Here is a 24,482-nt window from a genome sequence, read left to right as displayed (position 1 = left end):
TTTTTTTTTTTTTTTGGCATTTTGCTGGTCAACCTTATGTTTGTTTTGGTTCTTTTTATTTTTCTGCAGGATTACGAAACACCTCCTTTGCAGGTTAGTTTCCCTTGCTCAAAACTACATGTCCTTATGTTTGTTTTGGTTCTTTTTATTTTTCTGCAGGATTACGAAACACCTCCTTTGCAGGTTAGTTTCCCTTGCTCAAAACTACATGCAGAGTATGTATGCTTCATTTATTTTACATTTGAAACCAGATTTGCTCTAAGTGCATGTTTGGGGGAGCTTCTATGGATTCTTGGGAATGCATATCCAACTAAAAATGTGCATTCAATAGAATTATTTCACTTGGATAATCTGGAGAATCTCTGGAAGCAGGGAAGAGGGCTGCTTCTCAGCCTCTGCTTCTTGTGCATAGTCTGTGTGTAAGAAGCCCTCCCAAATATGCCATAATTGCTCAACTGGGATTTCAATTATGGGTCTCAGAAATCAAACCCACAGGTGCAAACAGGCTTGGATGTTTTTTCTATTACACAATTTTAATTTGATATGTGCAGTTTATATCTATATTAGAATAGTTTGCTGCTAATATTTGTTTATCTGAGTGTCTTTTAAGTTTTCTTCATTACGAAGATCTGAGCCCTAATTCATGTAATCTGGAAACAAATCAGATAATATTAAGTTAATCATTCCCTTGAATTGGTTTTTTTTTTTTTTTTCCTTTTTCGTGATGTATCGTCTTCTTGTTGTAGTTTGTCTTCCCAAGGGAACCTTCCATATATGTTTCTTGCTCTTAAATAAATTTTCATGTGTTCCTTAAAAGAAAGGAAAGGGATATATAATCATAAAAAATGTATACGTGAAAGAAGAGAAATAAGAAGTTTATACGTGTCATTTCAAATAATGACAAATTAAGAACGTTTATACTTGACAGTGGTGGATTCCATTATTTTTCCATCTAATTTTAGAAGTGGTGGATTCCTTTTAACACTACCACAGTAGTTGGAATCCCATTAACAGAAGTGAAAGGGATGATCAAATCATCAGCTTGAACACCAAGATTAGTCCCAATTTACAAATCTGATCAACCCCGAACTAACAACAGTAGATGTCCTCTCTAGGGTCTTCAATATTTCCAAAAGTGATCGTAATCCAATGGTACAATGAGAGATATCGCCTGAATATCAAAATAGTAACTAGGTTTCAGGGAGAGCAACTTTGCTGTGACTTCAAATTGACACAGTAACTATCAAATTAACAACAGATCATCCACTCAATAGTTAAAGAGTAAAATATGTCAAACTTAAAGTGATCCAATGGACAGAAGCTTTATATCAACAGCACTCTATCAAGGTAACTCATGGCCAGATTTAATAGCTATTAGATCTATTCTGCTAGTTAATCAATACAGAACTGCAGTCACCGGGGGGGGGGGGTGATTGATGACTGGTAACGTCCCCAAAAATAAGCTTTTGATTTGATGGTTGAGTAGGTAGTAGCACAAGTCTGAAATTAGGAAGTAGGAACATATTGGAAGCTTACTAAGTTGTTGCAAATCTTGCCACTGGATGGAGTTGAAGCTCAGGTCGAAGGATGGGTCCCAGCGTCTCTTCAACATCTCACGAGGATCTGTAGGATGGATGGACAGATGCAGGGGGAACGGATGCTGCTGCAACAAAACTTCACAGCAGGATACCGCAGGTTATGTAGTTGCAACTAACAAGACTCCAACAGCATCTCTTGTTCACAACAATTTTTCCTTCCATGTCAGCACAATAGAACAGTATTCACAGCTCCAGTGAAAGGTACTGGATAGCTTAAGTAAGACCCCAAGGTTGCAGAAAAACCAAAATAGAAGCAAACAAAAGAAAAGAATATAAAGGACTAACAAAAGCAAGCAACCAAGCAAAGCTTTTTTTTTTTTTTTTCTGAATACTTAAATCAAGGCCTCCTAACTGTGACCTATGGCCTTGGTCAGTCTCACTGACCTTGGTTTCACAAAGCAACCAAAACAAAGCGCTTTTTTTTTCTTTTCAGTACTCAAATCATGAGATCTATTCTGACCTTCCTTCTTATTAAATAAATCTGTCACTGTTACAAGAATGGTAATCTAAAATATAGAAACTAGCGTGTGGTTATAACAGCAACACTTTAAAGTAGAAACAAATAATGAAAGATCAACTAGTAACCTCCTATCCAAGACACAAGTAAAAGGCCTTAATGGGCCCAAACCTCGACCAGTCCTAGAACTTAAAACATAAGTGACTTAATCTTCTGGGTTCAATGGGCTTCATTCATGGCTGTCCCTTTGGGGGGAGGGGGGCTAAAGACTTGCTGTCTCATGGGACTTAAGGGCTGGACCTTCCTCAAGCTCCATTGAATTGCATGAGAAAGGATGAAAACTGCTATCAACAGACTGTTTGGAAGTGTAGGTTGGTCTTTCTGAACAATGTCAAGGAAAACAAGCAATAGGATTTTTCCTTCTAATTTTGAAACGGAGGAACCTAGTGTTGATGGACTATTAGGAAGTGAAGATGGGTCTTTTCAAACAATTTTGAGGAGGAAGAACAGGTGGTTGTCTCAAGAGAGAAAATTAGGGGGTTTCCTTCACAAGGCCAGGTGAACATGTAGGGCTATTTGGGTAGAGGTGAAGTTTCTTTTATCGGATCACCAATGAAATGAACTATGAAAATTAACTATTTTCTTAGGAGACTAATAGAAAGATTTAGAGCATACAAGAAAGATCTTCATATGGTCTTTATTGATTTAGTAAAATACTATGATAGAGTTCATAGAAAGTTAATTTGGCAAGTTGGAGAGAAGAAAAATGTTTCAAGTGAATATGTGAACATAATTAATGATATGTATCATAATGTAGTGAATAGCGTAAGAACTGTGAGGGGATAGGGTAGTGAGTTCCCAATAGTAGTTGGATTACACCAAGGTTCAACTCTAAGCCTGTATTTGTTTGCATTAATCATAGATGAGTTGACTAGAGATATTTAGGATCAGATTCCTTGGTTTATGATTTTTATAGATGATAATGTTTTAGTGGATGAAACAAATGCTGGGGTAAATGCAAAGTTAGATTTATGGAGATCAATCTTGGAATCACAAGGTTCAAAGATAAGTGGAATTAAAATAGAGTACATGATGTGCAACTTTAGTAATGGTAAGACAAACAGAGAGTGGGGTGGTGAAAATTGATGATAGGGAATTATCACAAAGTGATAACTTTAGATACCTAGGTTCACTCATGAATAAAGAAGGAGAAATAAATGATGATATTATACACAGAATTAGAATAGGGTGGATGAATGGAGGGGTGCATCCAGAGTTTTGTGCACCCAGAGTGTTGTGTGATCGACTTATCCCTTTAAAATTCAAAGGAATATTTTATAGAACGGTTATATGACCAGAGAACACTTCAGCAGAACCCATCCGCTCACAAGTACATGAAATCCAGAGTGTTGTGCACCCAGAGTATTTTGTGATCGACTTATCCCTTTGAAATTCAAAAGATTATTTTATAGAACGGTTATATGACCAGAGAACACTTCAGCAGAACCCATCCGCTCACAAGTACATGAAGTACAAAAAAGCTACTCAAGCTCAAACAGAAAAATGGCTTTGTCCTTCAAGTCTGAAACTGTACCAATTAAGTTCAAACTAATTTTCACAAGATCACAGTCCTTTTCTCGAAATGATATTATCTTTTATATGGACTCAGCCTATTCATAGGCAACAAACTAGCTATTGGGGTCAACAAAACTAACTGTTAGATTCAAGTATGGTTATCCTCAAAATAATTGGAAATATTAAGTTCAATTTGAAATAATTTTGGTCTCCAAAAATCAACTTTTTTTTTTTCAAGAAAAACTAGCTATTGTAGGTCTTTAATATCAATGAAGACCATAGTTGTCAAGGCATCGCTAGGGCAATGACTTGGCATCCAGGCGGTTTGCCTGGGGCCTAGGCGACAGCCACCTTATTGCACTACATGTCGCCTCTCAGGTTTCTTGGACATAGATCATGGAAGTCTATCAAGACGTCCACATATAAAAAACATTAAGCATGATTGTCCGTCTAGGATAAGTAAGTCAGACTTTTGATTTTTCTCTTTTAAGTTTGGATGTCCGTGAACAGTACTTAAGCATTTTCTAATTCAAACATCTTAGTTTCTTGGGTCTGTTCATTTAGGTCTTTATATGACTTTCACTTGGGCTTATTCATCTTGTGGACATCAACATTAGGTTACAAGAATATAGAAATATAAACCAAATCCCATGTCTTGAAAGATACTTCAATCTTGATGTAGCTTTCAGTTCTTCTATCTTTCTCATCACGGAAGTCCATAGCTTCTTCATGGAAGTCTATCAATAGCAGTCCTTTCTTCAGTCAACATGGCATTTCTTCCATCAATAGTTCCACCTCAATGACTTGAGTTCCATTATTCTCTTAGCACATGAACAAACATGTTAGAACACCAAACACATTGTGATATCTGGTTGGAACCTTCTAAGGTTCAACAGTTTTCTAGCTTGGGATGTATTTGCAGAGGAGCAAGGTTATATTTGGGTTTTGTTGATGGCTTGCTTCAGTATTGAGTTGTGCTGCTTAAGGGTTATTTGTCTATTCTTTTGGCTTACAAAACTTTTGCCATGCACTGGTGGAGCCTTGTGCACTGGGCATGCCCTTTTTCTGCCATGCCATCTTGCTCTTGTGGGATTCATATCGAGCATTTGAAAGTGTTCCCTTGGCTCTTTTTTATTTAATAGATTTTTTAATTCATTTCCCCTCCCCTTGGGGGAGAAAAGAATGCAAGAAATAAAACATTCCTTTCTAGGTATAAAGTTCTAGAAGATAAGTGCAAACATGTGTGGTAGTGATGGTTTGCAAGGTTCTTCATTCCTTTTGCTTTGTCTGCATCTTATTACCGCATGGGGTATTTTACGAAGGACAGGTCCAAATAGGAGAAAGTAAAGATTAAATGATGCTGGTTGTCATTCCAGCAAAGAGGAAGTTTGGAGAAAGCCATGGATTTAGGTCTAGGCTTGAAATTTTCAGATAATAAAATGAGAATAAAAGAAGACAATGAAGCAGATTCACAGAAAACAGAAGATGGTGGTGTAGGAATAAGAATAGGCACGGGGTTCGATTATCCACACCTCCAATATGTTATTGCATTATGCAAACTGACAATAAGACTATCTATATCCAGAAAAAAAAAAAAAAAAGGTGAAAAAAAGTAACCGTATCAGTGGCTGAATCTCAAAGCAATCAAAGTAAAACCAGGTTGATGACCTTGGTAAGTATCAACTGTATCAGTAAGTATTGGCCAGTACGATATGATATTATATTTTTTAAATAATAAGTACCATATCGAATACGTATTGTATTGTTGCATTGGTACCTTGAAGCATTGTTGAAAAACCAGTTTTTCTGGCTCGACTCGCCCAGTCGAGGGAGTCATTCCTGGTCAGGACCGAGTATTTTTTTTTTTTCTCAATTCATATATTTTAATATATTTAATACAAACAAAACCGATAGTGGTGACTAGATTGACATTAAATGTATGATTCATGGTTTATCCAAAACGTACATGAGCTAACATATACGCATACATATTTAAGGGTTGAATTGGGAAACCCAAGTCCTCCGTAAGTGAACATGACCTAGGCAAGGTCCTCTGCCTACCTGAAGAGAAGGTTGGCTACTGAGGCCTTTTCTAGGTGGACAAAGGTTTTACAAAAAGGTTATTGATGGTATTAAGGTCATTCCATATGCAATTCACGGAGCTGTTGTGTGTCTGCAGATTGTGGGAAGCATGACACAGAGGTGAGTGAAGACACTGAGAAGAACTTCACGGAGCTGTTGTCAGAGGAATTGAAGCTAAGAGAAGCTGAAGCATTGGGGAATCATCAGCGTGCTGACATGGCATTACTCGAGGCAAAGAAAATGGCATCTCAGTATCAAAAGGAGGCGGACAAGTGCAATTCAGGGATGGAGACTTGTGAGGAAGCGAGAGAAAAGGCTGAAGCTGCATTGTTGGGACAGAAGAAACTGACTGCAATGTGGGAGATGAGGGCTCGTCAAAGAGGATGGAAAGAAGGTTCCACAAAGTCTCGTGCTCACTCTCAATATGTTCAGGCTGTGTAGGAAGGCTCACTAGGGAAGTATTGGTAGAGTCTCGAGGGCAATTTTCATCCACACTGCACACTAGTTCGGTAGTAATCAAAGAATTTCCTACTTGGGTTTGCAGCTCGAAGAGGAGCATTTTGAGAGAGAGAGAGAGAGAGAGAGAGAAGGGGGGGGGGTGTTGGACTTAAGTTGGAGGAGAGGTGGCATGTACTATACACAGTTGCATCCCTCTGAGTCTGTTTAGTGATTTTACTTGTATTGTTCAGATTCATGAATCTGATCAGTTTTGATCAATTGCATTGCCTTTGTTAACTGATATAGAGACATCCCTTGCCTCTTGAAGGAATTCAAAGTGTAAGAGAAAAGTTCATTATTTACCATTTTACCCCTCTCTCCAGTTCCTAAAAAAATTTTGAAATGCTGAACTTTAATTTTATGGGAGTAAACCGAAACGAATTTCAGAATTTAGGCCTCCTACGTGCTGGGACAAGGCAAAGGGTAGGGGTGTACAAGTTTGGCCTTGACAGCCCAAACCCGCCTTGGCTTGCCTTGAGTTTGAATCCTGTCTAACCCGGTTATGAGGGTCACAACACAACCTGGCCCAGCCCAACCCGGCCTAATTTTAACCTTGATGTATTATTGTGTTCAGTAATAATATTTCCCTTTCTCTAGGCCTACATCATGTGTTACAAAAGCTGTCTGTATGATTTCAACCCACATCATGTGTTCACAAGCCCATACTCTTACTTATTGAGTTAAGAAGACCAAATGATCAAACTATTTCTCCCATTTCTTTGCATAGGTTGTCTTTGTGTTTCTTTTTATGTGTTGATATAAACTTTAGATATAATTGCAATTATGAAGAATTGAGCCTAAATTTGGCCTATTCAGTTATTGGGAGATATGGTGATGGCAGACGATTAAAAGGTCTATCTTATAATCAAATTGAAAACCTTGCTTGCTGCAAATTTATGGATTACAGGTGGACAAGGGTTGGTCATAGTCTCAACATCCCCCCCCCCCCCAAAAGGTAAGTATAGGTATCACATTTGTGACCCTTTCTAGGAGAAAAAATAACAACGAAATACAAGACAAGCTAGGGTCAACCCGACCCATCCCGGCCTAACCCTGAGCCTGGTAGAGTTGGGCCTGAGTTGGGTTTTGGGAACTTGGGGTTGGGTTAGGATTTTAAGAAACCCAGCCCAACCCAGACCTATTTCACCCCTAGCAAAGGATGTCGAAAAGTTCGGTTTCGGTTCAGGCTACTTTGTGTACTAACTGAAACACACCAAAACTAAATAATTTTAAAAACATCAACACAAAACGGAATCAGTCTGTTTTGGTTTAACTCGATTTGGTTCAAAACAATGGCTTTAACTCTAAAATCAAATTGAACCGAATTAAATTCCTTTTTTTTTTTTTTAAAGCAGAATCGAATTGATTTTCTTGGGTTGGTTTTGGTTTCAATTTTTGTTCCGATTCCAAATTAGCACCCTTAGCATGAGTATGACTGTGCTACCATACCATGGGTATACCACTGGCAAAAGCGATTGGTTCTGTAGCCCTGCAGAACCAACGGTTTTGATCATGATTTCCGGTGGCACTCATTGGTTCTGCAGTTCGGCAAAGCCATCCCAAGACCTAGGCAATTTTCCTCTTTCTTCCCTTCTTGCTTGAACCCCTTTTTGTAGACTCTGCACAAATGGGCAAAAAAGTAAAAAACAATGGGTAGGTAGGAGTTCCTATTTTCGATATATGTCCATGGCAGTAGGGGTGTCAACCGGTCGGGCCGGTCTGATTTCGGTCAGGCTTAATCAAGCTTGAAGACTTTCAAAGGCTACACCGTGTCCGCCTATTTAACTAATCGGGCTTAGTTATTGAGGGCATGGTATGTTTTATATTCAGTTGGTCGGTCGGCCTCAAGCTATAATCGGGCTACGGACATGTTTAATGTTAAACGGGCTTTAACCGGGCCTTAACCGGGCTACGGACATGTTTAATGTTAAAGGGCTTTAACCGGTTTTTGAACGGGCCCTATTTAAAATGTGCTCTTATATTCCGGCCCACTCATGCAAGCCCAAAAAATGACAATAAATCAATAAATGATACCAAATATAACCATTATTTAAAATGTGAACATGTTGTCTTTACTTTTTAATTTGGGGGGTAAAATAGGTATTCTACAATCATTAAAGGGTCGGGCTAGGTCGGTGCACAATAGGCCGGTCTCGGTTGGGTGTTATTCGGTCGGTCTCGATTGGGCACCCGACAATCCAAGTAGCAAAATCGAGACCGATCGTTTATAAACGGGCCGGACTCAAGCCCGACACGATTAATAAATGGTCTGGGCCGGTCCGGTCTATAAACGGTCTGTCCCGATTGGTTTAGTCAGGGCGGGCCACAACTTGACACCCCTACATGGCAGGACTGCAAGGGGAATGGATCCTCGGTAGGTAAAGAACAAGAGAAATTTGATCATTAATCAATAAAATTGAGTTGAGAAAATGAGAGTTTTGAAATTGAAACCTGGAAAAAAAAATTTAGATTCTGATTACAGGATTGAAGAATAATATATGAGGTTCTGAGATTATAACTTTTTACAATGAATGAGGCTTCTTGTAGGAAATGTTCTATAGTCCGGACAAATGGGGCTTAAAGAAGGGAAAGATGACTGAAGAACCTTCTCATTTTTAGAGTGGCTGATAAGCCAGTACCTTGTTATAGTCTATCGTAATAAACCTATGGTTGATCTATAGTGATGCATTAAGTAGACAACTGATACTTTATTATAATCAGTCATCAACAATCAATCTTTTTGCATAGATCTTTACATTCGTCCTAATTACTTAGAACCTCCATGAAGCTGATCCCATTAAGTTGGGATAAGACTTTGATTATTGTTATTGTTTGTAGTATAACCACTTCAACGCTTGTTTCCTATCATTAACGCTAGGTTATATCAAAGAACAGATGAATTTTGGTATCTTATTGTTTAGAGATGCAGATTTTCTTTTTTTCTTTTTCCCCCATAAACGTGATTTTGGTAAGGAATTTGCTCTACCAATGGCCACTTATTATATCCTTATTTTCTTCATTAAACAAAGAAAATTGCAGAATATATCACTGATGATTTATTTTCCCTTCCTTTTTACAACTCCATAACTTAGAGCTCTTTTAATGTATGAAGCGAGTGATTGAAGAAGATAAGTAAAAAGGACAAATTGGGTTCAATTATTTGATAGCTTTAATATGCCATGTACATTAATCCTTACAATTTTCTGGGCTGGTTTTGCCTTTTTTTTTCCCTCTTATTTGATGCTTTGTTCGTGTCCAATTGCTTAATTCGTTGGTGGTTTCTTCTGTTGTTGTAAATACTCCAGGCCAAGTCGGTTACTGGGTCTCTCTGTTCAGGCTTCAATCCATGGAAAGCCAACTGAAGATCTAAAGATGATTTCTTTTAAAGCCTTGATTTGAATTTTAATATTTTATTATATTTTCTACTTCATTCCTTGTATAAATTGAAGTTGTTATACTAACGAGTATTTTTCAAGCCCTTTTTAATGCTTCAATTCTGCCCCAAAAAAAAAAAGGTCATTTCTATTTAGAATGCAAAAACTATTGGAAACTCAAGATGCGCCATATGGTTCAGTACATAAGGCATCTTTCCAATCCCCCGTGAGAAATTTTGCCTCTCATGCATGATATTTGGACCATAATTTTTAACTTTCATTTGGTTATTGTATCATATGTTTTGCGGTTTACAAACTCTTCTGGACACCTCTTAGTTTATTTTGGTAGTTCCATGAATGCTTTCTTATTTTCTTTGGGATGTACTTATACTTAATTGTTATTCTTGTTTTAATGCATAGTTTCATTTTCGACACCCCCACCCCCCACCAAAAAGAAAAATGGGTATCACTTTCGAGTCTCATCCATTTATGAACATAGTAGCATGGGAGTGAGTTAATTGTGAATAAAGTCTACTTTCCTAGTCTTCATCTCAACAGGTGAAAGACTATGAACTGATATTTCAAGGCACAACCTCACCCCATTTTGTTTTGGTCTTGTAAGTGCAAATAAATAATAGGAAGAAAAAATGCTATATCTTGGTGTGTCTACATTTAGACACTGGGACAACAAGAGTACAAGACTACACTACCCTGAGCTGAAGAGTCCTCCCATTAACCGCGTCCACTGGCGAATACTTGTGCCAAGAGATAGTATTCTCTTTCCCCAATGGGTTTTGGTTATATTTGTAGCTTCACACAGTGCTTAGATTTGGGCCAGATCCCAGGACGGGCAGCAAGGTACAAGTTCAGCCCATTTCATAAAGGCCATGTTTGGGGCAAATAATTTTAATAGATGGGAGTTTTGGTTATCTGTAGCTACATACTTTGGAAGTTATTATACGAGGTGAGTCTGTCGGCTGGTTCTACTCTCTCTCTCTCTCTCTCTCTCTCTCTCTCTCCGCAACAAAGTTCTAGTCAACCAGTCTCACTGTCACATGCTCTGTAATATGTATAATGGATGAGGTAAGCTCAGCTGGGGTTGTGGGGGCAACCTATTCCTGACAGACAGATCAACACAAAATCTGATGAAAGAGAAAAAGCCTCCATTCATCTAGTCCATGCATATTAAAGAATACTACTATTTCCTTACACATTCACACATAGAGGGACAGAGAGAGAGAGAGAGAGCGAGAGAGAGAGAGAGAGAGAGGTTGTGTGCTCGTGTTTGTGTCTCCCTCCTTGGAAATAGTGAAGACAGAAAATGTGGTTTCTCATCAAGCATCTTACTTTAGTAGCAGTAATAATGGGAATTGCAGAAGCGGATGGACTCAGATATGACTACTACCAGGATTCATGTCCAGACGTTGAGAAGATTGTGAAGAAAGCATTTCTACCCATTCTCCTGTCCGATCCTACAGCTCCGGCAGCCTTCCTCCGCCTAATGTTCCATGACTGCCAAGTTCAGGTAACCATTAATTTAATTATCTATAATATATATATATATATATATATGCACTCCACCCTCTCTTAGGTGAATTATCTTTGTATCTCCACTTGGTATGCTCATATAACTCTCAAATTGTGAGCCAAAAATCACCTCTTCAATGGCTCTTTGGCTTTTCCCTAATAGCTGTCACCTCAAAACTGTAGAATTGGAATCCTAAAACGATGCAGAACCTATAGAGATCATAAACAACAATCACTTATTGCACACAAAAATTAACGGATTTTAACAAGATTTTCTATATCTACGATGAGATGAGATTTGTTTCGCTCTTAATGTAGAATAAAATTATAATAACTTGTTCTCATGCCTCTCAGATTGCTTTACTGAGAAAGAATCGTTGTTATAAAAATTAACAAACCCCATAAACAAATTTTATCAAAATATTAATGGTCCTTTAGAATCATCCCAATTTACAAGCGATGGAATAGAAAACATTATATTTTACATTTTCTCCCTCCATTGGTGTTGATGTCACCACCAATCAGCTTTCATTCATTCATTAATACAATTCACAGGATTCTTCTCCCTTACTACATCTGGGCCTCTAGCGTTGCCCAATTCATTTATGAGCAGATCATACTCTGTCCATCAAAACCATAATTGAGCAATGATCACAACCCCCACCATTAAATTCTTGTCCCGGGGGAGGGGAGGAACCCTTAAATGAGGGCCCTAGGGTATAATCTTAACTGGCGACTAACTGGATCGGCTGGCCACCGAGTGTGTCATTCGATCGGTTTGGTCCAATTTCGATTGGGATGAATTGATTATTAATATGTACTGAGTTAAATCAAAATCAAACCATTAAGGTGAAGTATGATTTATAAAAACTCAAACCACACATAACCATTAACAACCATTAAGGGTTCGATTCGATTTTTCCAATCAGTTCCGGTTGGTCTGTCCAGTCGGGCTGGAATTTGATACCCATTTCAATTCAGCATTCTCTATTTTAGGCATTGGAACCTCAACTCTGAACATTTTGTTTTGGCCACAGGGATGTGATGCATCGATACTCCTGGATTCTGATGACCAAAACATGAATTCTGAGATGCGTTCTATCAGAAATTTTGGAATTAGGAAGAGGGACTCCATTGGTCACATAAAGTCTATATTGGAAGTTGTGTGTCCCGGTCAGGTTTCTTGTGCAGATGTTATTGCTCTAGCTGCCAAGGAATCTGTTTCCTTCTCAGGAGGTCCCTCCATTCAGATTCCTCTTGGGAGAAGGGATTCCACTTCTTCTAGTCAGCAAATGGCAGATGCTCATATTCCATCACAGAGCATTAATGTGGATGGATTGCTCAACATCTTCATGGCTAAAGGAATGAACCTCCAGGAGTCAGTTGCAATCTTAGGTAATTAAGCAATTCATTCTCTAATTATTTAGTTATGACAAACATCTTAGTTTAGTTAATGGGGTGAACCAAGAAGAATCATACTTTTTCGTCTCTATAGCTTTTTTTTTTTTTCAATGAAAGATAAATTTTGTTATTTCATATAAAATTTCATTAAATAACTTTATTTTTTTTAAAATCCTCTTACTTTTGCATTAAATATTATTTTAATCAAATTTTAAGAAAAAGATAAGGGACAATTAAAAAAAGGTTGGAACTAGGATTTTAAGAATCGGTGAATCAGATCGAAAACCACCCTATTCATAATAGAATTGGTGACCCCCCATCCTGATTGCCACCGAATTGAAACGGCTGATTATATGTTAATTCACCAAAAATAGGAGAATATTCCTTGGACCTAGTGATTCTAGGGTTTTTTTAGAAGCCACGAATTTTAAAACCCTGATTACAACTTCTTAGTTCACCACTTTTCTAATATTCATAGTTTGTCTTGATTTGGTACCACTTTGTGGTCTGTACTGAAATAATGCTTTACCCCTAGATGTCCGGTCAACTGCTACGCCTTAACGCATTTTGGGGAGAACTAGATAGCTCTGGGGTTCGAGTGGCATTTCACCCTTAACCACAACTCATGCACACTGATTCTTCAACATCCAGTCTTTCGGACCTCCACGTAGTTTCACCCAAGCTTCATCCTAGTCATGGATAGATCACCCAGGTTCGGGTCCATAAGCATTGATAATGACAAGAAGTTGCATCAAGGGTTTTAGGAATCAGTATCGACACACCGATACCAATACTAGCTTGGTAATGGATCGGTGATACGACAAGAACAATGTAAAATTGTCAAAATACAATATGAAATCGGTATCTTTGAGGGAACAAATGTCTGATACGGACCAATATGTATCGTTTATGGTATTGGTTTCAGGACCGATCAATACCCAATCCAATACCATGAACTAAAACCCTTATTGTACTTTTAATAGTAATAATTGGTTAGCTAGATATGAGACTTATTATGGGTAAATATATATTGAAATTGAAGGAGCACACACACTAGGTGTTGGGCATTGCATCAACATTGTGGATAGACTATATAACCAGAAGCAACCACCAGAGGAAGAAACAATCAATCTTGGTTTCCAACTTCTATTAAGGGTCAAATGCCCTACAAAAGTCCCTTTAACAAACCTTACATTTGTGAGCAACGATATCACCTCTTTGATATTTGACAATCAGTATTATAGAGATGTCATGAATGGAAGAGGCTTGTTTCATATAGATTCCATCATCTCAATGGACCATAGAACTGCATCCATTGTGGAAGAGTTTGCGGCAGATCAGGAATACTTTTTCGAGGTCTTCTCTTCTGCATTTGTAAAGCTTTCATCATCCAATGTTCTTACAGGAGGAAAGGGTCAGATTAGAAGGCAATGCGACCAAGTAAACTAGAGAGCTTCTGTGTTGGTTAACAAAGTTTGTTCTCTCATCTTTCCCTGTTGTGTAGTATTTATTTAAGTTAATTAATTACCTAGATAGTGTATTGAGCTAGAGAACCTGTTTGAAGAAGTGGGCTTGTTTTTGTCAAAGGAACAAGATCATTTTCATCATCATCATTATTATTATTATTAATTTTTTTTTAAGGCTTTAATTCATGGAAAGCTGAATAAAGATTTAAAGATGTTTCTTTTAAATTAGTGATTTGAATTTTAATATTTTTATACATTTTCTACTTTATTCATATTAAATACATTGTAAAAAAAAAAGATAAGTCATATGGATGAGATAGACATTAATTTTCACAAGTGGCTTGTTAAGATTATTCTCCACCAATCCAACAGTGAAAACAAGAAACTGAATAATCATGGAATCAAAGTTGAAAAGAATACGTACCCCACCACCCTTTGAAAGTTATTTGCCAAGATAGAGGAAAATTAATTAATCGACATAGGAACCATTGAGGGAGATTACATATAAAGTGCACAAACCCTTAATTCGTTTGCACCAACTTAAAAGACTGGTCAACAATACTAATTCACAGTCAATCTTTGTAACAAACAACACACCAACCTATTGACTTTAATTGGTCTCACTCTCAAGTCCCATCTATTTATGAGCATAGTAGCGTTGGAGTGAGTAAGTGAATTGTAATTAGTCTTGTTTCCTATTCTTGGTCTCAAGAGGTGAAGACTAACTGATATCTATAAACACTCAAGAATCCAGAGATTTGACTAGAAAAAGGCAGCATTAAGGCATATTAAGTCACATTAAGGCACAAGCTGAGGGATATGATTGAGCAGTTATTCTTTGCAGTGAGTGTGGTGGTGCGATGAGCATCGGATGGTCGAGAGCATCCGGACACTCATTGTAAAGTCATCTCAACCATTCGATGTTTACCATACCGCTACACTCACTGCAGAAGATGTTTTCACGATTCCTCTCCATGCATAGAGCCTAGAGACAAGAGAGTGATCCTAGGACTGTGATGATCTAGGGATGTGTGTCAGGCTCCTCCCAGCCCTAGGATCACTCTCTGGTCCCTGGGCTCTATGGAGAGGAGCAAAATCCCTATAGGTGCAAATAATGGTAATAGATATCATTTGGCCCCTATCCTAGATGAGGGCAGCTAGGCGCAAGCTGAACCAATTTTTCTGTGGCCTTTTAATGGATGGAGTTTTGTCCAGATCCTAGGCTAAGCGAAGAAAGGTAAAACAAGTAGAGCCCATTTTGCTGTGTCCATGTGGGTGTAGATAATAATGGGCAAGAGTTCTCCCTTTGGGAGCGTGGTATCTACATTATCACACGGTCAATGGAAATGTACAGGAGAATATCATTATGGCAGACATTTTTTGCTTTTCATGGGGTGGATTAATATTGGAACGGTCATTTCATCCCCTTAATTTGTATCTAAGCACAACAGACACACTCTTGGACATAATCCTTTTTCCATAATAATAAATAAAAACTACAACATCTAATAGTAAATTGGACTATCCAATAGTGTGCATATGCTTAGACATATTGGGAAGTGAAAACAGACTCTGAAAAGATGCCCATATCCTTGGCTCCACTTCACTATCGGTTTGCTTCTTTCTCCCAAGATAGTAATAGATGAAGTTTGGTTATAGTTGTGGCTACACATTTGAAAGGTCTTTTAAGAGAGATGGTCTGTGAATTCTACTTAGTATCGCAACCCCTCTCTCTCTCTCTCTTTAACAAAAGGAAGGAGAAGAGAAATAGTCAAACCCTATTCCTGACTTAGACAGATCCACAGAAAATCTGTGATAGGTGAAAATATCCATTAATGCTCCAGGCCTCCATGTATTAAATAGTACTACAATCTCCTTACACATTCACATATATAGAGGGAGGAAGATTGAGAAAAAGATTTTCGTTTGTGTGTCTCTCCCTGGAAAGTGAAGACTGAAAATGTGGTTGCTCATCAAATATCTTACTTTACTAGTAGTAGCAAGTAGTAGTCGTGATGGGTGTGGCAGTGGGGATTTCTTCTTATTGCTAACACCCACGCACCTCCCATACAAACTCAGGTGAAATATCAATATATTTCCTGTCCGCATACTCATAGTACTCTCACCATCTTCAATGGCTCTTTTCCGGTAACCATCACCACACTTTCGCACTTTCTTCCTCCATTGTTAAATGCTGAACTGCTGATGTCATTACTTGTTATGGACTTTGGTACAAGTCTTCCTTAAAAGTTAACTGTTAAAGAGAGGGTGTCCACTATCGATTTTATTCCTTTTTTTTTTTTTTTTCTTTAATCAGATGATGGGGTTTGGTCAGTTTCCGGTTTCGGTCGACCATTGTGGCTTCTAAAAAGACCAAATCACAAACTGACCCATTAAAAATACGACTCAATTTTTCTAATTAGTTTCGATTGATTGGTCCGACCGATTCGGGCTGGAATCATAGATTAAATAGAATTGAAGTCTCTATTTTAGGCATTGTCACCTTAATTCTGAACATTTTGTTTGGCCATAGGGATGTGATGCATCGATATCTGATGACTACAACATTAATTCTGAGATGGGTTGGATCAGAAATTTTGGAATTAGGAGAGAATCCATTGGTCACATAAAATCTATTTTGGAAGCTGTCTTTCCCGGTCAGGTCTCTTGTGCAGACGTTATTGCTCTAGCTGCCAAGGATTCTGTTTCCTTCTCAGCAGGTCCCTCGATTCAGATTCCTCTTGCGAGAAGGGATCCCACTTCTTCCAGTCAGCAAATGGCCAATGCTCATCTCTCATCAAAGATCATTAATGTTGATGATTGCTTAAAAACTTCATGGCTAAAGAAATGATTCTTTTAAGGCATAAAAATCTTCTGTGGAGAAGTAGTGAGTGACAGTGAGCATCCAATGATTAGGGTGTATGTCAAAGTCCTCCCAGTCCTCGAATCTTCTCTATCACTCAATGTCAACTACAGATGATTTCAGTCCCTCTCCAGGAGTCAATCGCAATCTTAAGTAAATTAAGTAATTCATTCTCTAACAAATTAATTAGTTAGTTATTATTTATTCCAAATCAATGCATAACAATTATGGTGCTTAGATCCTATGGTCCAAAAGATACCCTCCAAATTAAGGAATCCTATATGAGAGGACAGACCAGAGAACCCCAACCCAATTAGATAACATAGTGGGAGGCTTACCAGTGTATGCGGAGAGTACTCTCTGCGTACGGGCATTTTATCCGGACTCTTGTGGGGACAAGGCGATACCCATCCTATTATTCCTGACATGGTCATCCATTAAAATCTGTGAACGTGAAAACCTCCATTAATTCCTCCAATCCTCTATGTATTAAAGAGTATTATCTATCTCCTTTCACATTTTTCTTTTTCGGATCAGAAGGATCATCATCATCTTCTTTCACATTCACATATAGAGAGGGACACTCAAATGAGATTAATTGAAAGATAGAAAGGGTTGTGTTTGTGTGTCTCTCTACCTTGGAAATTAAGTGAAGAAGAAGAAGAAGAAAAGAAGAAGACAGATCAAATTAAAATGAGGTTGATCATCAAATATCTTAGTTTATTAGTAGTAGTAGTAGTGGTGGTGGTGATGGGTGTGGTAATGGGGATTGTAGAAGCTGGTGGTGGACTCTCATATGACTTTTACAAAGATTCATGTCCAGAAGTTGAGAACATTGTGAAGACTGCAGTTCAACCCATTTTCCTCACCGATCCTACAGCTTCCTCAGCCTTCCTCCGCTTCATTTTCCATGATTGCCAAGTTCAGGTAACCTCTCTCTCTCTCTCTCTCTCTCTGTGTGTGCAAAGGTTGGCCATGAAATGAAGGCCAGGGAAATCAGCTGAATTGGCGATTCATTGAATCGGCTGGCCACTGAGTGAATCAATATTCTGAGTTTTTAAACTCTATATAATTCGCATCCAATTAGCCTTCAAACAGATTTGGATATCAATTTTTTGAATATGAATTCTCCTAAATAGATATGAACATGAATGGGACACGGAGTTTTGACAATCCATTTATATCTTTAGTTGTAGGCATTGAACAAATGAGAACTAGAGAAGATGAAAACTTGACTAGAGTAGACTTTGAAGGACTGAAGCCACAACCCAATTGAGTTGATATTGAAAGGTCCTTTCTACCAAAAAATATATATATATATTGAAAAGTCCTATTTTAATTTATGGGAGAATGTTTTATGTTTGAGAGCGTAACCACCTAGAAGCATCAATAGTGTGGTTATTTCACTTTTCATGGGGTGTAGAGAGGATCTTTCCCCAACCTTTATGTCTGGACGCAGCTCCTACATTCCCGGATAGAAACATTCTCCCTAAAAGATTACATAGATATCCTCATGAACCTTTTCTAATATGTTGTGAACTAATATGGGTATTCTAATATTATAAAATATTTTATAAAATTATTATTTAATCATGTTTTTATAATCTGATCCAATAATATAGCTTTCCAATGGATTTAGATATTTTTTGAATATCAATAATGAGTCTCTCTACTGGTAGCTCAATTCTGAAAATATTGTTTTGGCCACAGGGTTGTGATGCATCGTTACTCCTGGATTCAGGTGATCAAAACATGGGTCCTGAGATGGAATCAATCAGAAATTTTGGAATTAAAAAGCGTGAATCCATTGGTCACATAAAGTTTCTTGTGGAATCTGAGTGTCCTGGTCAGGTCTCTTGTGCAGATGTTCTTGCTCTAGCTTCCAAGGAAGCAGTTTCCTTCGCAGGAGGTCCTTCATTTCGGATTCCTCTTGGGAGAAGGGATGCCACTTCTTCTAGTAAGGAAATGGCTGATGCTCATCTTCCAGCTCATTCCATTAATGTTGATGAATTGCTTAACGTCTTCATGCCCAAAGGAATGGACCTTCAGGAGATAGTTGCAATCTTGGGTAAGTAAGCAATTCATTCATTAATTAATTAGTTATAGTTGGAAAATCATTTTTTTGACTTTAAAAAAAAAAAAATTGATGATTTGACCTGGTCAAACCTAATAATGACAAGTCACATTTTTTTTTCTTTTTAACTATAATATATAGATGTATAAATTAAAAAAATATATACAAAAATACATTAAAAATGGAAAAAATAAAAAAGGGTTCAAGAATATTAGTGAATTTCTGAAGTAGTGAACCAATTTGAAACACCAATGGGGTAGCCGAGTTAGCAAGGGATCTTCACCTCGAAAAACGTGTGGTTTTGAGTTCGACTCCTCTTATTTATTTGAGGCCATTTACCAGGGGTGTTTACTATTCTTCAATGCTTTCAATGAAAATTAAATAGTTCTCATTTAACCTTGATATGACCCGATCCATACGGTTGTGGGGTTAATATGGCCGCGGGAATAGTCAGGCCAAAGGCCTAGATACCCGTCTTAAAATAAAAAATAAAAATAAAAATAAAATAAAAATAAAAAACTTGATGGTATTTAAAAAAAAAAAAAACGATTAAACTCATAGAGTTTATCATGTTTCGGGTAAAAATACCTACGTGTTATTTAAATGAGGTGGCTCATGTGTGCGAGTCTTTTCATTTTTTTTTTTTTTTTTACCTGGTTTTTTTTTTTACCGTGGTTGAGTCTACACAACTTTTGATTAGGTTTTCCAAAATTTTGACTTAACCCCAGTGACTCTCCGGTCAAAAACTGATTTTCCAACTATGTTACAACTCGTAATTAGCAACCTAGATTCAAAAAATATTTATTATGGGTGAATGTATATTGAAATTGCAGGAGCACACACACTAGGCGTTGGACACTGCCTAAACATTGTGGATAGACTATATAACCCGGAGGAAGGGGAAGAGTATACCGATTTTTCTCACCAATTTCTATTAAGGCTCGCATGCCCTACAAGAGTCCCTTTCACAAACCTTACATTTGCACTCAATGATCTCACTCCTATTATATTTGACAATCAGTACTACAGAGATGTGATGAATGGAAAAGGCTTGTTTGGAGTAGATTCCAATATTGGAATGGACGAAAGAACAAGACCCATTGTGGAACAGTTTGCAGAAGATCAGGATACCTTTTTCCAGGTCTTCTCTTCTGCATTTGTAAAGCTTTCTACAACTAATGTTCTTACAGGAGATAAGGGCCAGATTAGAAGGCAATGCAACCGAGTAAACTAGAGCTTCTGTGTTGGTTGACAAAGTGTGGTCTCTCATCTTCCCTGTTGTGTGGTATTTCTTTAAATTAGTTAACTAGATGGTGTATTGAGATAGAGAACCTGTTTGAAGAAATGGTTTTTCTTTTTTGTCAAACAGATAAGACTATTATTTGGTAGTCTTTGCTAGCTCGACTAATGGCTATGCCTACGGTAGAGTTTTAAGATTATTATTTTTTCTTTATCGTCTAGGTAATGCCCTGACGTTAATTTTGTACATCACTTTTGCTATTAATATACTTTATTTATAAACCTTTAGCCAAAAAATATTAAGATTATTATTCCTTAATTCCCTCTATCGCTCATACATTACATCATCACAAGGAGAGAGAGAGAGAGAGAGAGAGAGAGAGAGAGAGAGAGAGAGAAATTAATTGTTAGAGTTCATTCGAACCATTTAGGTTCACCATTTTGTAACTGATTTGATAGTTGACGCAGCAAAGACAGCGGTCTCGGCATCAAATATATCTTTCCCAGATCACATTAGGGAGGAGATAATAAATAACAAGGCCTAGATACATATTTAATTAGTGGCAATTCTAGGATTCCTGCTAATGGCAATGCTGAAGATGGAAATTCTTGAATTGGATTTTTCGAAGTGGTTCTTTGCTGGAGCTTGTTTTTATATTTTCTTCAAAACAAAACAAAACAAAAGAAAGTTACTAGCTAGTTTGGCTGGATTTTTTTAAATCCCAACCCAAACCCAGATGTCCTTAGTTTAATCCAAGCTTACCTTGGCCCTGAATCAAGCCTAAAACCTCAACCTAGACTCAGCGATGTTGGGCTCAGTTCAGCCTAAGTCAGCCGTAATTGTCCATGATTCACCTTGACCTTATTTTTATCATCTGGGGCCGCCTAGTCGCTGACCCTAATACTTTTAAGAGTTATCCTAATTCATAGTAAGAATCATCCATATCTCAAGTCAATTCATCCTACTATTAAAAGAAAGAAAGAAAGAAAGAAAAAAAAGATACACATATCCATTTGCTTCATGTCAAACATACACAACGCATGCTTAAACACATGATTGTTCATAAGTAGAACATCTAGACAGAAAATTGAATATCTAATTATCCTAATACCCTAAAATAAGGCCAGGTTCAGCATGACTCAGCCTAAGGTTTCGACCTTTATCCGGGGTGGCCTTAGTCTGTGGCTTAAAAAATTCAACTTTAACTTACCCTCAGGGTTGAAAATCCAGCTCAGACCTATTTGGGCTCAAGGTGAGTCTGGGCTTATAGGCCAAGCTTCCACCCTCAAGCAAAGACAGATAGAAAAAGAAACAAATGTTTTGACCAAAAAAAAAACCTAATCATATGTCACACACATGCATTCCCATTTAGGAAATGACAAGACCAAGTCTTAGTCAGTCGAAACTTTCATTGACTTGATGTTTTGGCCTTGGTCATGTAAAACTCACATATGAAAAATTCACATCCATACTGACTCCACAATCATGGATCTGATCATACTGGGATTGAATGAGAATCATTTAATTTTTACTGAAAACAATGAAGAGCACAAAACACCTCGTGTGAGTAGCCAAAACACCCCTGTGTGAGTGGAACTCAAGACGTCTGAATTTATGGCTCGTACCAAATTCATTGCTCACCAACTGCACTACCCCTTTGGGTTTCAACAATTAAATGATTTTAGGATTGTATCGATTTAATTCAAATAAAAGACTTATTTTCTCCACAAAAACTCCAATCTTAGTCTTCATTTTTCATGGCTCATTATAAGATGAAACCGCAGCAACCCCCCGGGGGCGGGGGGAGAGAGGAGCGGAGGGAGGGATCCCCACTAATTTTTTTTTTTTTTAAATCTAAATATATAATGATTATCTTCCACACCAAGCAATGGATGAATTGGATGGGTGACTCAAGATTTCTACAAGAAGGGACCCACAGGGTTTAGAGAGAGATGTACACGGTACAGATCCTTTTCCCATAATTTACATAATATATATAACAAAATTTTCTTGATAACCCAAAAAAAGTAAAAAAAATAATAACAATTAGCGGCCCAGAAGTTTAAGTGCTTGCACCAGGGTGTCCTTAAACTTGGAGAGATCAAGCCTAATATCTTGGCCGTCGATGTAGATAGGCCTACCAACATTATAACCCTGACGATGTATGGAATCAGGATCAGTGATAACCGGGTGATCAGGACCGTACACGTCTAATAGCGAGCTCTCCTGGGGACTGATCTGGTACTCCAGGTACTGAACACCCATCTCCTCCGTTGGAATCCCATAATAATGAGTGGAGGCCCACTGCACACCCAAAGGTACCACCTGCACCAGCACTGCACCTTCCGGCAAAAACACCTCGTTGGTAACCCTGCTCCATGAGCACCCACCATAACATCACAATTATTCACCACACGTGCGAACTTATCAAGATTCGAAGTCAAATCAGGCTTTGCCACCACGACACGAAACCCTAATTCATCCGCCACCTTCACCATCTCACCTTCGTTCAAGAAACTCCGAGAGTGAGGTCGTGAGAGAAGAACAAGAACTGGCTTCCTAAAAGAACTGTTCTTGTTCATGTTCTTGTTCAGCTGGGCGACGTTCTTGATCTTGAGATGGAATGCTTCTCGGAGGAATTGCCTGAAGTGCATCATGGAACAGTTGACGGGTAAGTCGCTGTTCTTGCAGGCGAGGTTGTCGGTGTGGAAGTGAAGACCAGTGACGACGCCAGGGAAGCAATGGACTCTTGTGTCTACTGAAGGATTAATGATTTCGTAGTCGGAGAGATGAGAGAGAACTCGCCGGAATTTCGTAACCCAGAGGTAGTTGTAATCGGCAATAACAAATTTAAGCCGGGAACGGAAATGATGGGAGGTGAGGAAGAGTGGGATTATGATCTCGTTGAGTTCGTGGAAGACGTTTCCGACGAGACCGGAGGAGAAAATGACGGCAGGGACATCGTGGGTGACGTCACAGTTAGGTGGAGTAGTGGTATTGGTGCTATAGTTATAAGATGTCTTAATGGTGATCTCTTTGACGTATCTACGGGCATGGCCATCGTTCTTCTTCACGTATGGTCTCACCATGCGAGGTGGAAGTTGCAGGGTCTGATTCTGATTAGATAAAGAGGAGAGGTAGACGGTCAAGTTGCCCAGGTCTGTCTTCATCCAGACGCGTTGATTTGAAACGCAGACATCGTTTTCTGGATCAGATTTACATGCAAAGCCGGTGGTCTCTAGCTCTGTTCGATCTTTCCCTGTTTGGAACACAGACATCATTCTCAGTTTCAGAGTTCGGAATTGAAATGGAATCTTAATAATTTTTTTTTTTTTTCTCTTAAACAATTTTCAAAGTATTATAAGGGCAAAAACATGATTTACAAATGGATTAATTTTTCTTTCACCCACATGAAGAGATTCTCTAATGATAATGTGAAACTGTGGTTGGAATATTCTGAATTCATTATTAATTCTCACATTCTATTGTTTATGGTCTGAAATACTTTTCTTCAGTTTAATCAAAATGGGATGGATGAAGAGATTCTCTCTTCACCATTGGTGGAGAAAAATTGAATATTAAATCTTGAAACCTATTTTTACCATCTTCAAACTTGGTTCCATGAATTCTTTTTAATATTCTTTATTAAATTATTATCAAATGGTCTAATGAAAAAAACAATATTTGCTACAAAAAAAAAATTTAATAATAACAATAGTAAAAAAATAAAATAAAATAAAATAAAAAACTTTTCTACAGTTCTTCCAATGATTATCTAAATGTTCATTTTAATATTCTTTATCACGTTTCTCGCAACTTGCCAAATTGGCATCCAGGGGTGTGTTCTTGACATGGAGCACCTCAAACACATCTTATCTTAATAATGAAGTTTTGGTCCAAAAATGGCTTAAAAGTAATTAAAAGTTAAAGAAATTCCATTAATTTGATTTTATTGCAATGAAGTATTCTTTTGATTGTTCTGTAAAACATTAAGCTCACTTTTTACAATTACCAAAGCTTATTCCATGTTCAAACTTGAACAGTGAGATAGATTTGAAATCTTCTATCATATAAATCCATCCATTTCTATCTAAATATACAAAATGATTAGAATAATAAACCCTAAATCAGATAGAGATTGTAGACCAGGAACATTTCCCATATGACAATTATATGAAGAACTAAATTTTTGTGAAATTTTCATAGGAAATGAAATATGGGAGATCTATAGAGAGTAGAAGAAACTATTAGATTTTGTTTCGGTCATGGGAAACTAGACAAGTTCAACTTTATGATTCTAATAAAAACGGATCTTGGGCATTATAAT

At 37.7% G+C, this 24,482-nt stretch overlaps 4 protein-coding genes across 4 annotated transcripts in view; 3 read left to right on the top strand and 1 right to left on the bottom strand.

The window, feature by feature from the left end:
• Window positions 1-6,520, top strand: part of LOC122059928 — a 10,620-nt gene extending 4,100 nt beyond the window's left edge. Inside the window, exons 2-3 of the mRNA XM_042623006.1 lie at window positions 70-93; window positions 5,810-6,520. Coding sequence (XP_042478940.1) covers window positions 70-93; window positions 5,810-6,153 — 368 coding nt within the window. The 3' untranslated portion in view covers window positions 6,154-6,520. The remainder of the gene's footprint in view (window positions 1-69; window positions 94-5,809) is intronic.
• Window positions 6,521-10,848: 4,328 nt separating this feature from the next.
• On the top strand, window positions 10,849-14,078 carry LOC122058842 (peroxidase 29-like). Its single transcript, XM_042621532.1, has 3 exons — window positions 10,849-11,109; window positions 12,149-12,506; window positions 13,555-14,078. Exons 1-3 carry the CDS (start codon window positions 10,906-10,908, stop codon window positions 13,959-13,961), a joined length of 969 nt encoding a protein of 322 aa, XP_042477466.1. The 5' UTR covers window positions 10,849-10,905; the 3' UTR covers window positions 13,962-14,078.
• Window positions 14,079-17,375: 3,297 nt separating this feature from the next.
• LOC122058575 (peroxidase 29-like) lies at window positions 17,376-20,451 on the top strand. The gene is made up of 3 exons (XM_042621192.1): window positions 17,376-17,768; window positions 18,552-18,909; window positions 19,749-20,451. Exons 1-3 carry the CDS (start codon window positions 17,535-17,537, stop codon window positions 20,147-20,149), a joined length of 993 nt encoding a protein of 330 aa, XP_042477126.1. The 5' UTR covers window positions 17,376-17,534; the 3' UTR covers window positions 20,150-20,451.
• Window positions 20,452-22,071: 1,620 nt separating this feature from the next.
• LOC122058636 (alpha-1,3-arabinosyltransferase XAT3-like) overlaps window positions 22,072-24,482 on the bottom strand; it is a 3,936-nt gene continuing 1,525 nt past the window's right edge. Inside the window, exon 3 of the mRNA XM_042621273.1 lies at window positions 22,072-23,414. Within this exon, the coding sequence (XP_042477207.1) occupies window positions 22,366-23,414 (1,049 nt within the window). The 3' untranslated portion in view covers window positions 22,072-22,365. The remainder of the gene's footprint in view (window positions 23,415-24,482) is intronic.

This window comes from Macadamia integrifolia, chromosome 13, assembly GCF_013358625.1.
Source record: "Macadamia integrifolia cultivar HAES 741 chromosome 13, SCU_Mint_v3, whole genome shotgun sequence".
In the NCBI taxonomy this organism is placed as follows: domain Eukaryota; kingdom Viridiplantae; phylum Streptophyta; class Magnoliopsida; order Proteales; family Proteaceae; genus Macadamia; species Macadamia integrifolia.
This window is presented reverse-complemented; position numbering and strand designations above follow the sequence as displayed.

Excerpts from the sequence above, each read along its gene's own strand:
- LOC122058842 (XM_042621532.1), top strand. The coding sequence starts at position 10,906 with ATGTGGTTTCTCATCAAGCATCTTACTTTAGTAGCAGTAATAATGGGA. Across the intron at positions 11,110-12,148 it reads TCCATGACTGCCAAGTTCAG|GGATGTGATGCATCGATACT; the intron begins GTAACCATTAAT and ends TTTTGGCCACAG. Across the intron at positions 12,507-13,554 it reads GGAGTCAGTTGCAATCTTAG|GAGCACACACACTAGGTGTT; the intron begins GTAATTAAGCAA and ends TTGAAATTGAAG.
- LOC122058575 (XM_042621192.1), top strand. The coding sequence starts at position 17,535 with ATGAGGTTGATCATCAAATATCTTAGTTTATTAGTAGTAGTAGTAGTG. Across the intron at positions 17,769-18,551 it reads TCCATGATTGCCAAGTTCAG|GGTTGTGATGCATCGTTACT; the intron begins GTAACCTCTCTC and ends TTTTGGCCACAG. Across the intron at positions 18,910-19,748 it reads GGAGATAGTTGCAATCTTGG|GAGCACACACACTAGGCGTT; the intron begins GTAAGTAAGCAA and ends TTGAAATTGCAG.